The sequence below is a fragment of the Poecilia mexicana genome, unplaced genomic scaffold (genome assembly GCF_051168715.1).
Source record: "Poecilia mexicana isolate PSO_F unplaced genomic scaffold, ASM5116871v1 scaffold_21, whole genome shotgun sequence".
Classification (NCBI taxonomy): Eukaryota; Metazoa; Chordata; class Actinopteri; order Cyprinodontiformes; family Poeciliidae; genus Poecilia; species Poecilia mexicana.
The window spans coordinates 13,879,182-13,892,273 of NW_028263390.1; the positions used below are offsets into that span (position 1 = coordinate 13,879,182).

The 13,092-nt window shown below is 38.9% G+C and overlaps 1 protein-coding gene across 1 annotated transcript in view; it reads right to left on the reverse strand.

Annotated features, from left to right (window-relative positions):
- The window catches only part of stxbp5a (syntaxin binding protein 5a (tomosyn)), a 105,625-nt gene that overhangs the window by 11,643 nt on the left and 80,890 nt on the right, over positions 1-13,092 (reverse strand). Inside the window, exons 14-21 of the mRNA XM_088001830.1 lie at positions 12,125-12,165; positions 11,647-11,867; positions 8,911-9,086; positions 8,508-8,633; positions 7,948-8,099; positions 4,158-4,272; positions 2,430-2,459; positions 1,115-1,136 (exon numbers count right to left, since the gene is read on the reverse strand). Of these exons, the coding sequence (XP_087857956.1) occupies positions 1,115-1,136; positions 2,430-2,459; positions 4,158-4,272; positions 7,948-8,099; positions 8,508-8,633; positions 8,911-9,086; positions 11,647-11,867; positions 12,125-12,165 (883 nt within the window). The remainder of the gene's footprint in view (positions 1-1,114; positions 1,137-2,429; positions 2,460-4,157; positions 4,273-7,947; positions 8,100-8,507; positions 8,634-8,910; positions 9,087-11,646; positions 11,868-12,124; positions 12,166-13,092) is intronic.

A 13,092-nucleotide genomic window follows, 5' to 3' on the forward strand; every position in this document is an offset into this window, starting at 1 on the left:
TTATCAAGATTGTACATCACTCAACTCTGTCACAAAATTTGATTGTTCTACTATCTATTTTTCTTGACAGGAACAGAGTTTCTACATTGCAGCCTTAAGCTGATGGTGACACATCTATGATGTTTTGATAACACCTTCGACATAAGCAAGACAAACGGCAAACGAGGGGCCACAGAAGCACCAGCGCAGGAAAGCTGGTGGGATTGTCCACTTAGGAGTGGAAGTCATAAAGGACAGAAGAGGAACACTTACTCAGTGGTGAGGGCCTAGATTAAAGATGGAGTCGGACAGCAGGGACAGGAAGCGGAGGTCCCGCATCACGAAGGCAACCAACATTACCGCTCATAGACCTGATTGCAGTTCCCGAGTCAGTACTGGTGGGGCGTGATGGTTTAAACCCAGTTTTACCCGGTCAGTGTTCTATCTGCAGGTTCGCTTATATCTTTAACTTTTAGGTAGTCAAGTGGTCGTCTCAGTCCCATGCCAGGATTCATTCATGGCTTGTCCAAGTACTTCACTTACCAATCCACTGTGTAGCATCAACAGGCGGTGTACAGACCTGTTATTTCTGAACAACGCTTGTCCCTCGAAGGAAAACTGCACGGAGCCACATAACTAGTTTGCACGACAGAGACTGGTTTCTTATCAGGATTAAGCAGACGACGACAAAGAACGGCCATGCAACACCACCAACACAATCCAGACAAGCTATCAGTCTGTTAGTTTGTAAATCTGGACTGGAAGAAGTTTCCTGTGTGGAGTCAGTTATGCCCCAGGCTCCACTCCTGATGTCTCCTGCCAATTTCTTCAAGTTTTAGCTTCAACTAACACAAAATTATAATAGTCTGACATGATAGAGCTGCAATCTTCTATAAACTCATGTCTAGCTCCTGCTGACAATGTTTCCAGTGGAGCAAATTGCTGGACTAAAATTCCAGTATTTCCTATGTGTTTTGACAGAAGGTGTCTATTATTATTCTCGCAAAATATTTTTTTTTGTACATAAAACTTACAACGTTTTTTTTATTCCGTTCTAAAAACTTAGCACTTTGGCTTAAATGTCAAATATTTTGCAAGTCCTGTATTAGTTGAGCTCTGGGCACATTCCTCCCACGCTGACCGTTTTCTGGAAATGTCTGAGCACAGTGCAGAGCAGGTCATATCACACACACAGACACAGAGGTGCGTCAGTCAATCCAGTCCCTCTTAATTCAAACATCACTGCAGCACGTAGAAAACTTGGATTGAAATGCTCAGTTGTTAGATTTAATATTGCAGACACTAAACAGTTAGGTAATAAATTGATCTACTGGTCTATTCTTCAATATAAGGTTTAGGGGCATCTCAAATGTGACACTAAAGTTTTTGCAGACTTTATTTTGTTTTTACCATTGACCAAAGCACTGGAGATAAATGAATACAAAGTTGGAATAATGATGGGCTCTGGGGTTTCATACCATATTGTAAACAATCATATCAGGACAGACGGCAAACGCAAACACACTTACAGTCTCTGACACATGTGCTACATACAAGTAGCATGCAGGATGTGTATCATACAACTAATTTGTCTCAAAGCAGTTGCAATGTCATCGTCATTCTAGGTCATCCTCTGCTCCAAGAACTTTCAGTTTTCTCAATGTTATGTATTTTTTTTGCATTCAAATATATATATAAAAAAAGAATTTGTTGTACAAAAACAAATTAAGCTGTCCACTTATATTGAAATGCAAACAGAACAAAAAGGTAGTGGAACAGAAGGTAACCTTGACATACTTTGAAATTTCTTTTTTTTTTTTGTTTATTTCACTTAAATTATTTATTCCAAGTAGTATTTGCTGACTATAGACACCAAGGACAACGTAAGTGTATTCACAACAAAGAAAAACAAAAACAAACAAACAAAAAAAAAACAGGTACCAAATTGGGACCATATTTGTCCTGCCAACAGAGCCTCTTATGGAAACTTTGGGCCAGTCTTACCTCCTCTACCACCTCCATTGTAGAACTGTTGAAGATTGCTGTGTGACATCAAGACTTTTGGGATAAGGGGAGGGGGAGTAAAGTACAGTAAATGTACAGTTAGAAACAACTTCCTGAGTCAGTTTAGTTTTAATGGGCAAAGTATCTGTTTTTTTTTTTTTTTACGCGATAGTTCTTCAGAATATCAGCTTAAAGTTGCAGTATCTTTTATAAAGAATATGTTTTTTTTGTTTTTTTACGTATTTGTCAAAACTGTCACTATGTCGAGTATAATATGACAAAGATAATGAGTTCCTCTGCCTCCTCCATGTGGTACTACAGCCAGAGAAGATTGATTTGTTCACAAATTATACGTCTCATGTTCTACGGTCAGGACATAGTAACAGTTATAACAAATATGCAAAAAAACTTAAATAAAATAAAAAATATATATATAAATTACCAACTGCAGCTTTAATTTCAGCTTTTCATATGGGCTTGTGCAGAAGTGAAAAAAGTTTGTGTGAAAAACAAAAAAAAAAGAAACGTACACATAAAGTTTTAATTTCTTTACGTTGTGTGCTTATGTAATTTTTAATTATTTTTGAACAATTTAGAGGATAACTGTGATTAAAAAAGCAATCCATGTTGTTATCCCATCAGAAAACCCTGATACATTTCTGAAAATAAAAAAAAATAAAAAACTTGGGCTTAGACCAAATGACTATTTAAAGCAGATAACTTATGCTGGAAAGCCCCTTATCTCTCTCTTCACCATAAATTATGCATAGCAGACCGATGTATCATACTGTGGGGTCTTGATGGCACCAGACAGGTTGGTTGGAACTACAATCACACCTGGAAACAGCAGCCAGACTCGGAGACGTGATTTGTATCTGACCTTTAAATTTCATCATTTTATCGCACAGATGCCAACTCACCCATAATGAGATGAAACTGGGCCATTTTGTTTTCCCAAGGGTACCAGCAATGTAGATTATATGAATGCAAACAGAGGAGCATCTCTGCAAACCAGAAATCTGTACTTTTGTTACCATTTATAAAAACTGCTTATGCATTTAGAGGAATAGATGTAAGTGGACCCAGGAAACAAACTGAAGGATATTGACATAAAATCTAAGTTGAGAATTAATTTGGATATTCTTGGAAACATATTAAATGCATCACAGCGCTTCTATTATTATTTCTTTAGATAATTATGCCATTGCGCAGGTACTGAAAATGCAAAAATTATATTTCTAGGTAACACTTTATTTGAAGGGGGTGAATAAGACTGTCATGACACTGTCATAAACATGTCATAACACCTGTCATGAACATGAATAAGCCTTCATGAATATTTATGACTGTTGTCATAAAGCGTCATTCGGTAAATTATGACACTTTAAATACAAAGTTGACATTATTCAAAATGTCTTTGTTATGACAACTTGACATTAACCAAGAAATCATTACTGATATAAATTTGTTATAAAAGTATTACTGATTGCACTTTAAAAATTAGGTAACTTTATGTTGTTAAAGGTAAAGTTTAAACAGTAATGATTTCCTGGTTAATGTCAAGTTGTCATAACAAAGACATTTTGAATAATGTCAACTTTGTATTAAAAGTGTCATAATTTACCGAATGACGCTTTATGACAACAGTCATAAATATTCATGAAGGCTTATTCATGTTCATGACATGTGTTATGACATGTTTATGACAGTGTCATGTCAGTCTTATTCAACCCCCTTCAAATAAAGTGTTACCTATTTCTCTAACTGAAACTAATAGGATTCTCTTACACATTATTAAATGTAAAGCTGCATTCACTTTGCAACTATCAACAGTAACGCTAAGCTCATATATGCTACAAAGATTTATAGTTTCCACAAAATATGATGATCTATTAAAGAAATTTGAATTTTGTGTATTGGACTCTGAGAAGAGGTTAATGAATACGTGTGGAAATGGGAATATGTTGTATGGACTAAAAAAAAAAAGTATTTCCAAATGCTGAGGATGAGTGAAACTGAGAGTAAAGCAACAATATGGTTTAACAAAAATGTGCACCGTAAAGTTCTGCTTTAATAAGCAACAATTAAGAATAATATTTTTTGAAAAGCAACAAAAAAAAAACTGATGTCTGCTCTGTCTACACTGTATAAAAGGTATAACGCACAATTTGGACTTGTACTGTTTGGACAAACCCGTTTCAACAGGCACACTGAAGGACACGTTACCTGAAGTTGGAGACTTGCAGCGATCCTCCGACGTGGCCGAACACTCGTTAATGTCACACAAGCCTACAGCGGAGCAGATGAAACACAAATCGGCATTAAACTTGAATGAATGAAATCTTTATTTTGAAAATGTAAACGATATATGTCAGCTCAAAAAAAATGCAGTAAAAATAAGCAAAACATACAAATGGATGGGCGGTGTTCTGCTTTGAAAAGAGCGGAGTGGGTTCCATTCAGTTTGAATGTTTGTTTCCCTTTTTGCCACATACACGTTTCCGTGTGTGCAGTCATGCACATGTGTGACATTGTCCTGTGGGGCAGAAAGCTAGTCAGACCGCACTCCCTCTTGGCACACAAACACAGCTGGACGTCTGATTACAGCTGAAGCTCGCCAAGCCCCGACATGAACCAGCCTGGTGCCCATAGTGACACCAGATGTAGTATTCATACAGCAGATTTTTCTGCAACATTGTGGAAATGAAGATGACTAAATTCAATATTTTCAGTTTTCGATAGTTGTTTTCAGTAGCAATCGATGACGAGTCATTATAAGGTCATCACTCAGCATGTGTGCGTTCCTTGCAAACTTGCTAATAAGACAAATGGGAATTGGGTTTCTAGCAGGCAGTGTATCTGCAACTGCTGTTGTTCAGCACATGATGGCAGTGTGTCGACGTTGAATCCAGTTACGTGTTGCAGATGCTTTGGAGCTCAGGGAGAGTAAAAAAAAAACAAAAAAAAAACATGCCATCAAAAGGTACGGAAGCAGAAATGTGGAGACCATAAACAAAAATGGAAAAGGTCGAGTTGTGAGCGCTGTGTTAAAACGCTTTGTCATGGATAAGCCTGGCACACTAGAGTTGGATAGCATCAATTTATCTGACCTTGCAAAAGTGCTCATAATACTTGCCCCTTTTCTTGTTTTGTCATGTTTCAGCCAAAAAAAAAAAGGATGTATTGAATGGTTTTTATTTCTAACAAATAAAAATCTAAAAGATGTTATATTCATTTAGTGACCCTCTGTTACTCTAATACCTTTAACTAAAAAATACACTGCAGCCTCATAGATGACAAAAAAAACTATTTTAATTAAAACTGTCCTCTTAATTATAACTTAATGTCAATATTAATACAACAATTCCCTGAAGACCTCAGAGGGTTGTTAGAGAATATTAATAAAAAAATTTAAAAAAAGCTGCATCACGAAGACCAGCAGACAGAGCAGGCAGGTTGGGGATTCAGCCGCAGAGAGGTTTAAAGCAGGGTTAGGTAATGAAACAATATCTCAAACTTTGAACAGAACTCTGGGCACCGTTCAATCCATCAGCCGAAAATAGAACGAGAATGGCAGGTCTACCAAGACATGCCTGTCTGCGTATAACTACAGGTTCGGCAAAGGGAGCATTAATCAGAGAAGCAGTCAAGAGGGCAACGGTAACGCTAGAGGAGCTGAAGAGACTCGCAGCTTTCATGAAGAATTTGTTGACAGGACAACTATTTGTCTTGCACTTAACAAATCTGACCTAGATGGAAGAGTTGCAAGAAAAAAAAAAGTGCTGAAAGAAAGCAATAGGGAACCTTTTGCATTTCAAGATATCTAGGAAACGGGAAATGTGAAAGAAGGGTTTGCTTATAACTAATTAGCTTATAACCAAAATGCTGTATTAAGAAACCGGATTCTGGACTTTGCTCTATACACATGTGCATAGAGCAAAGTATTGGACCCCATGATGTCCAATACTGGACATCATGGGGTCCAGTATTACAGCTAAAAACACTTCAACAGTGTATGAAATCCTATTTGTGGTTTCAAAAGTCAGTCACCGTTTAGCAGGAAAACAATCCTAAACACACAAACGAAAATAAAATGGAATGATTTGATCAAAGGACATTTCTGTGTCAGAACTGCCTAGTTAAATCCACATCTAGATTCAGCTGAGGTTGATTGGTAGAACGTGAAAATGAATGTTCACAGAAGCCGTTCACGAAATCTGACTGAATGAGTACTTCTGCTAAAAGGAATGGATGGGCATGTATTTTAGTTTTGATGTATAAAACTGGTATAGGTACACATCAAATGACAAACATTCCCACTCCACAGTCCTAAGTATCTCTACTACATAAAATTTGTGGCTGTAACTTGAAACGATGCAAAAAAAAGTGATTGGGAATAAATATTTTAGCAAGCCACCGTGGATGCAGTGTATGTGTGTCTCATATTTAGATCAGTTTACAGATTAGATCAGGGACTAAACACCAGTGGTGAAGCTTTCGAGGCAATGACAAGTCATCATGCTTAATGACAAGCTAAACCTGTCATCTGAGAAAAAAAAATGCAAATTTGAATTAATTTCCTTTGGGATTTTGTGTATTAATATGGCCACCGGTGAAAGGCTGAAAAGAACAGAATTATATTTCTAAATGCTTAGATTGATTTTTTTTATTAAAGTGTGAGTTTGTTCAATATTTTTTTAATAGTCACTTTGTCATCGCGTTATCATTTTTAACTTAATTTAAAAAAGGCCACTAGTCTGCCTCGTATTTTGTTTAGCTTTTGGTTTCACTCATGTTTTTCTGCATCTTTTTTTAAATTTTATTATTTCTCAAAAAAATAAAGGGAACACTAAATCCAAATGAATCGAATAATCTGGATTAAAGCATCGGTCATGTCCTGGACTGTCTGTGCTGCAATGTGGTGTTGGTGGATGGAATGAAAAAAGATGTGCTCCATTTGATTCAGATCAGAGGAATGTACAAGCCAGACCATAGCATCAATACCTTCAACGTACAGGAACTGCAGAAACACGTCAGCCACATGAGGCCGGGCATTTTCAGGAACCGAGGGCCCACGGCACCGGCATACGGTCTCACAATGAACACAAGAATCTTCTCCCGCTACCTTATGGTAGACTGGGCATGTCTGGCTAGCACATGGAGGACTACGCAGCCCTCCAAAGAAATGACTCCCCAGACCATTACTGATCCACCGCCAAACCGGTCATGCTGGGGGACGTTGCGGGCAGAATAACATTCTCCACGGCGTCTCCAGACTCTGTCACGTGCTCAGCGTGAACCTGCTCTCATCCGTGAAGAAAACAGTGGTGAATCTGCCAATCTTGGTGTTCTCTAGCAAATGCTGATCGCTCTGCTCGATAATGGGTTGTAATCAAGGACTCCCCTTGTGGACGTCAGGCTCTCATGTCACCCTTATGTCCGCTGGCCTGTCTCCCCGTACCTCTGCCATGCTTTGGACACTGTACCGACAGACACTGCAAAGCTTTATAGCACATCCCATTGATGTGGCCTGTTGACTGTGGGTTGTAGACCTCATTGCATGCTACCACTTAGATGTCAGCCAGAAAGAATGAGACAGCCTGACAACCACTCCTTTTATAAGAGTCATCTTGCTAATTGCCTCTCACTTCCACCTGTTGTCTGTTCCATTTACACAACAGGAGGTGAAATTGTGTCACATTGAGTGTTGCTTTCTAACTGGACAGCTTGACTTTACTTAGACATTGTGTTATTTAGGTGTCCCTTTATTTTTTTTAGCAAAGTTCTATTTCTACATTTTTGGTGCATGTCGATTAGCGTCTCATTGGGAAAAAGAAAAACAAAACAAAACAAAAAAAAAAAAAAAACAACAACCTGCGTTTAAAAATCTAAAATCTTCATTGTGGCTGGTTGCAGAAATTTCAACAAACTTTTCATCTTTCACATGTCTTCTTTGTCCTTTACCTCCCGAAGGCTGCCGCGTTTTCCTTGGCGACCGAGGCTGTCTCTGGTAGGGATCATTGGATCCGTAAAGCTCCACCGTCCCCAGATTGAGAACTACCGTTTTCTGGATGTAGTCCACCACCGCCAGGCCGTTACTGTTGCCAAACACCAATCTAGGGAGCAATTGAAGCAAAGACGGAGGCAGTGGAAGAAGCACAAGGGCAAGAAATTTAAGAAACAAGAATAAAAACGCATGGGTTAGAAACAAAGTTATCCAACAGCATTGACTCAGAACGCCTGGATTAAAATGCACAGTACACTTAAGATTCTATGAAGAAAAAACATATAAACATTGTTAGAAACTATGTATCATTTTCCATATGCATTTCATTTGTTCACAACTTTATGCTGATCAATCACATGAAATGCCTGTAAAATAAGACTAAAGAGTTTAAGGTTGCAAAGGGACAAAAAAAAACATGACTAATTTTATCAGCCAATATAACAACATCAAATGAAACCTCTAGATGAAGCTGAAACAGATTCCAGTGTTCTTACAAACTCTCGGTGTATCCACTTACAGGCCGTAGGAGGAATTCATCGCCAGACTTGTGATCTGCTGAGGAGGCTCTCCACTCACCCACACCGACTGGACCACCAAATCCACCTGGTAGCCTGGAGACTGCTTCAATGGAGAACTTCGTACTCTGTAGAAGAGACAAAAAAAAAAAGGAATGAGAAAAAGGCAAAAGAAGGGCACAAAAACAAGAGAAGTACAAGTGGTGCAGCTGGATATGTGTAGCAGATGAAGCTCTGTGTGAGAGGGGAAGATGGGGGGGTTTGTGGCTGAGAACGCTCAAGGCCTCTGAATAACTCTATGCAGCTGTGCTCGAGGCTGAAAGCAAGACTTGTGTGTGTTAGTGTGCATGCAAGTGCTCCTACTTCTTTCATGTGAGCCCTTTTCTGTGCACGTCTGTCTCGTACTTAAGGCAGGGTATGTTGCCTCCGTCAGAGTTGTTGCTGCTGGTAGAGGGGTGTGAAGGTGGGCCGCTTGTCTGAGGGGAGGCACCAGGGGTGGGATGTGCCGATGTTTGTTCGCCACCTCCACCATCTGGAGACTCCGTTTCGTTCAGCTCGTACTGCATTCGCACCTCTAGTAACTGCAAACACACACAGATGTGCACAGGACGACAGCGGAGATGAGAATATATTAGCGAATCTCAGGGTTCCTATGCATTTTCAATTTTATTTCCTGTCAAATTTCATTCTTTTTTTTATGATAGGGGTTTTAGAATTTACAGATTAACATATAAAGTGTTTTCTGGGACTGTAGTACCACATTTATACTGTGTCTTGCAAAATTATACATACACAGCAACCTTTTATCACTTTGACACATTACAATCAGAACTCTGTATACTTGGATCCCCCAAAAATGATGTGCTATTTAATCTCTGCATAAAAGTAAGATTGATAAAATTGCTAACTTAACTACAGGTGTGTCTATTGGTCTTTATTAGATCAATAAACATGACTGGCAGGTCAGAGCACACATTTAAGGCTCCTAAAACATGGATGCCCATCTAAAATAACAGGGCAGGGAAAGCTTTAGTCAGAGAAGCAGCCAAGAGGCCCTTCATAACTCTGGAGGAGCTGCAGAGATCCACAGCTCAGGCGGGAGAGAATCTGTCAACAGGACTATTTATTGGTCGTACACTCCAAAAATCTGCCCCTTAGAAAAAAGAAGTCCCATTGTTAGCCACGAACTATGTTAGGGTGTGAAAAGGCAAACATAAAGGAAATGCTCTAGTCAGATGACATCGTAACTGACCGACTGCGCCTGCAGTGCTAGGTGTGGTGAAAAATTCATGGGTAAGAATTGCCCAGTCAAAGTTCATACCTAAATCCAAATGAGAATCTATGGCAAGGTTTGAAAACTGTTGTTTACAGGTTCTGTCCACCCACAATGACTGAGAGCTTGAGCTATTTTGCAAAGAAGAATTGGCAACAATTTTAGCCTTTAGACTGTGAAGCTGCCAGAGCTAAAATTGCAGCTCGAGTTGGCTCTACATCATAATCACTTCGGAGGGCCGAATACCAATGCAAGCTTTTCAGAAATAGGAACAGAATTTTATTTTAGTGGGGATGATACATTGTACGGCTAATGCAGCCGATATGCTGCACAGATTTTATAGCTATAGGTAATTTCCCACTTTTGTCAGAAGTTGTTTTTTTTTTTGTTTGTTTTACTTTTTCTACTATCAATTTAATTTGCAAATGTATTTAAAAAAAAGTAATTTTCCTTCAACTGCAAAATTAAGAGCTACTAAGAGTTGCACTTTCATTTAAAATTCAAATAAACAGCAGCAAAGTGTAAATGTGACAAAATGTGGAGACATTCACACGTGGCTTTGCGTGGCAACAACAATTATTCAAACAACAGGATAACGTGATGGTGAATGACATCTGCATGCGTTCAGACAGTCGCCTGTGATGAAATGGATTTGTCAGTGATGGGTCTTGCATGTGTGTGGGCAGACTGAAAGTCAAAGAGGTCCTCGAATACTGAAATACTTTATTCCTTCCAAATCCCCCTCCAGGCTACCCCGTTGCAACCTCCGCCTTCGCAAAGATACACACAGCTCCTGAGCTCAAACACAATGCCGATAAGCTTTTCTCCTTGGCATTCTGTCAGCCTCATTAGCCCCATTGACATGTGGGAGTTTAGAGTGATCAGTGCCCTTCTTCAGATTCTCTCCCTCTCTCCTCTATCTTCACTCCTACAAGGTTGTGTAGAAGTTTGGCCTTATGCAAACGAAAAGAAAAAAAAAAAAAAAAACACTTTTCCAGCTATATCCTCGTATCTAGCCCTGATTCCACACTGCAGCATTTGTGAGGTGGGGGGAGGGGGGGTGTAAGTTTGATCAGGCTCTTTAAATTCATGAATGCTTTTTGAGGGTTTTAAATATTTATGACAAACAGTTCTGAACTTAAAAAAAAAAGAGGGCATCAGTGAGACGCATCACAGCACTGCCCACACACTGTGATTGAAAAGAGCCAGGTGCAGCAGCAGCAGCACAGAGAATAGATCAACTGCATTTGTTTTTATTCAGCTAAACACAGACTCCCACTGCACTGCCATTAACACTTAGGTTGCTATCAAAGAAGATTATAACGTTGGTCTAGCTTTGCTTGCTTCACTGCTGTCTGTTGGCATGGCAACCTCACTGCCTCCGAGTGTGTGTGTATTGTGTATATGTCTAAGCGTCTTAAATCGGGACAGGAACCGAGTGTCGAAAGCAAATCACAAGAAAACAAAGCCCCTGTTTGGAGATGGAGATTGTTTCAATTACCTTGTTATCCTGAACACAGGTTTTCTTTTTTTTTCTTCTTTTTTCAAAAAAATCTAAACTTTTCAAGACTCAGCTTTGCAGACCTTTCTGTCATTTACGTGCATTTTCAGATTTAGAAGACTCAAGTTCTGTATGAATTTATGACAAATATATCTATGATGAGAAGGATTTAAATATTGATCTCGACAAAACAAAAAGTGGGAGAAGGAAAGAAAGAAGGAAGACATGGAAATAAAGGAACTGATGATCCGATTCTTTTTCGGACTGTGTAGGAACTCTGTTGTGTGTATGAGCTTGCACTGCTGCAGCTGACTTTTTGAAAAAGTAAAAAGCAACATTTTAAATAAAGGCAACAACTGGAACCCACCTGCACCACCTCAGTAGTTACTTCGAGCTTGCTGAAGCGGTAGATGATGACGTTGGCTGACACCCCGGCCACGCAGAGCATCCTGCTCTCAGGGCACCAGGCCATAATCTGAATGGCAAAGGGATCTTCGTCCGACACCTCGGTGCTGCCCTTGTCTTCCTTGGATCGGTTCCTGTCAAAAACCTTTGCTGTTTTTAGCTTATAGAGCACCTGGAGCATTACTGAAAAGGAAAAAACATATAAGTTACGGTGTCAAAAAGGTAAAGACTCAGAACTGAACAACGGCTTTATTCACTTTATTCAATTCTGTGAGAACGAACTTAACCAAAAATAATCTCCAACACTGAATATCTCAGATGTTCTCTCAAATGTACCTCTTTGGCTGAAAGTTTGGAAAAAGTTCAATTTTAACAGAATGATATTCTAAAAAAAATAAACAGAAAACAGGATGCACAGATTAACAGTGGGAATGACGTACTTGCAGAGGCATCCCAGAACTTCACTGTTCCATCAGCATGACTGGAATGAAATAAAAAAGACATTTTGTAGAAGAATAACAGGGAGAAAGTCAATACTGACAATCACAAAAACCCTAGCTAGACATTTGCCACAAATTTGATAGGAGACAGAGCCAAAATCTGGAAGAAAGTGATCTGGTCGGATGAGGATGAAACCAGACCTTCTGGCCTACATACAGAAAAACGTGAGGTGGAAAAATAATGTGGCACATCATCCTAAGCATTTCTTTGTTTTTCCTATTTTGAAACATGATGCTGGCAGCCTTATGTTGTGAGGGCTGCTTTTTGTAAAACAGGAACAGTTCAGCAGTTGAGTTTACTGTTGGCGCTAAATGCAGGTTAGAATCTTTATGCTGGAATGAAAGAAAGGAAAAACGTAATAAAAATAAGGATTCTGCCCCACAATTTTGTCCTGTTTGAGATTTAAGGTTGTAATAATAAGAATTTATTGCTTGTCAGTGTACGTTATGTACAATGAGATTAAATGTGATGAAAATGTGAAAAAGCTTCATGGCATATTTTTTTTTTCACTGCATACTATCATTCCTTTATACTGGCCTTTCAATTTCACAAAAGTTATTATGGTTTGATTCTCTGTTTTCACAGATTCCTCTCCGAGCAACATTGCAGGTTAGTCAGGTGATTAATAGTCAGTGGTCTACAATAATAAACATCATTAAAGATTAGATTAGATCATTTTAAAGTGAGAAAAACATAGATCTCTCAAATTTCTAAAGTCAGTGACAGAATGTCCTTTAGCCATGTACCACAATTTGTATTGACGAAAGCAAAGTTATCTCCCATACTGGTGACAAAAATGTAACTTCTTTATTAAATTATTTCCCTTTTCAAATATGTTGACATTGTCATATCTTTAGCATCAGTTAAGGTTAATGGACTTGCGACAAAAGTGCTGCAAGCCCCAGCA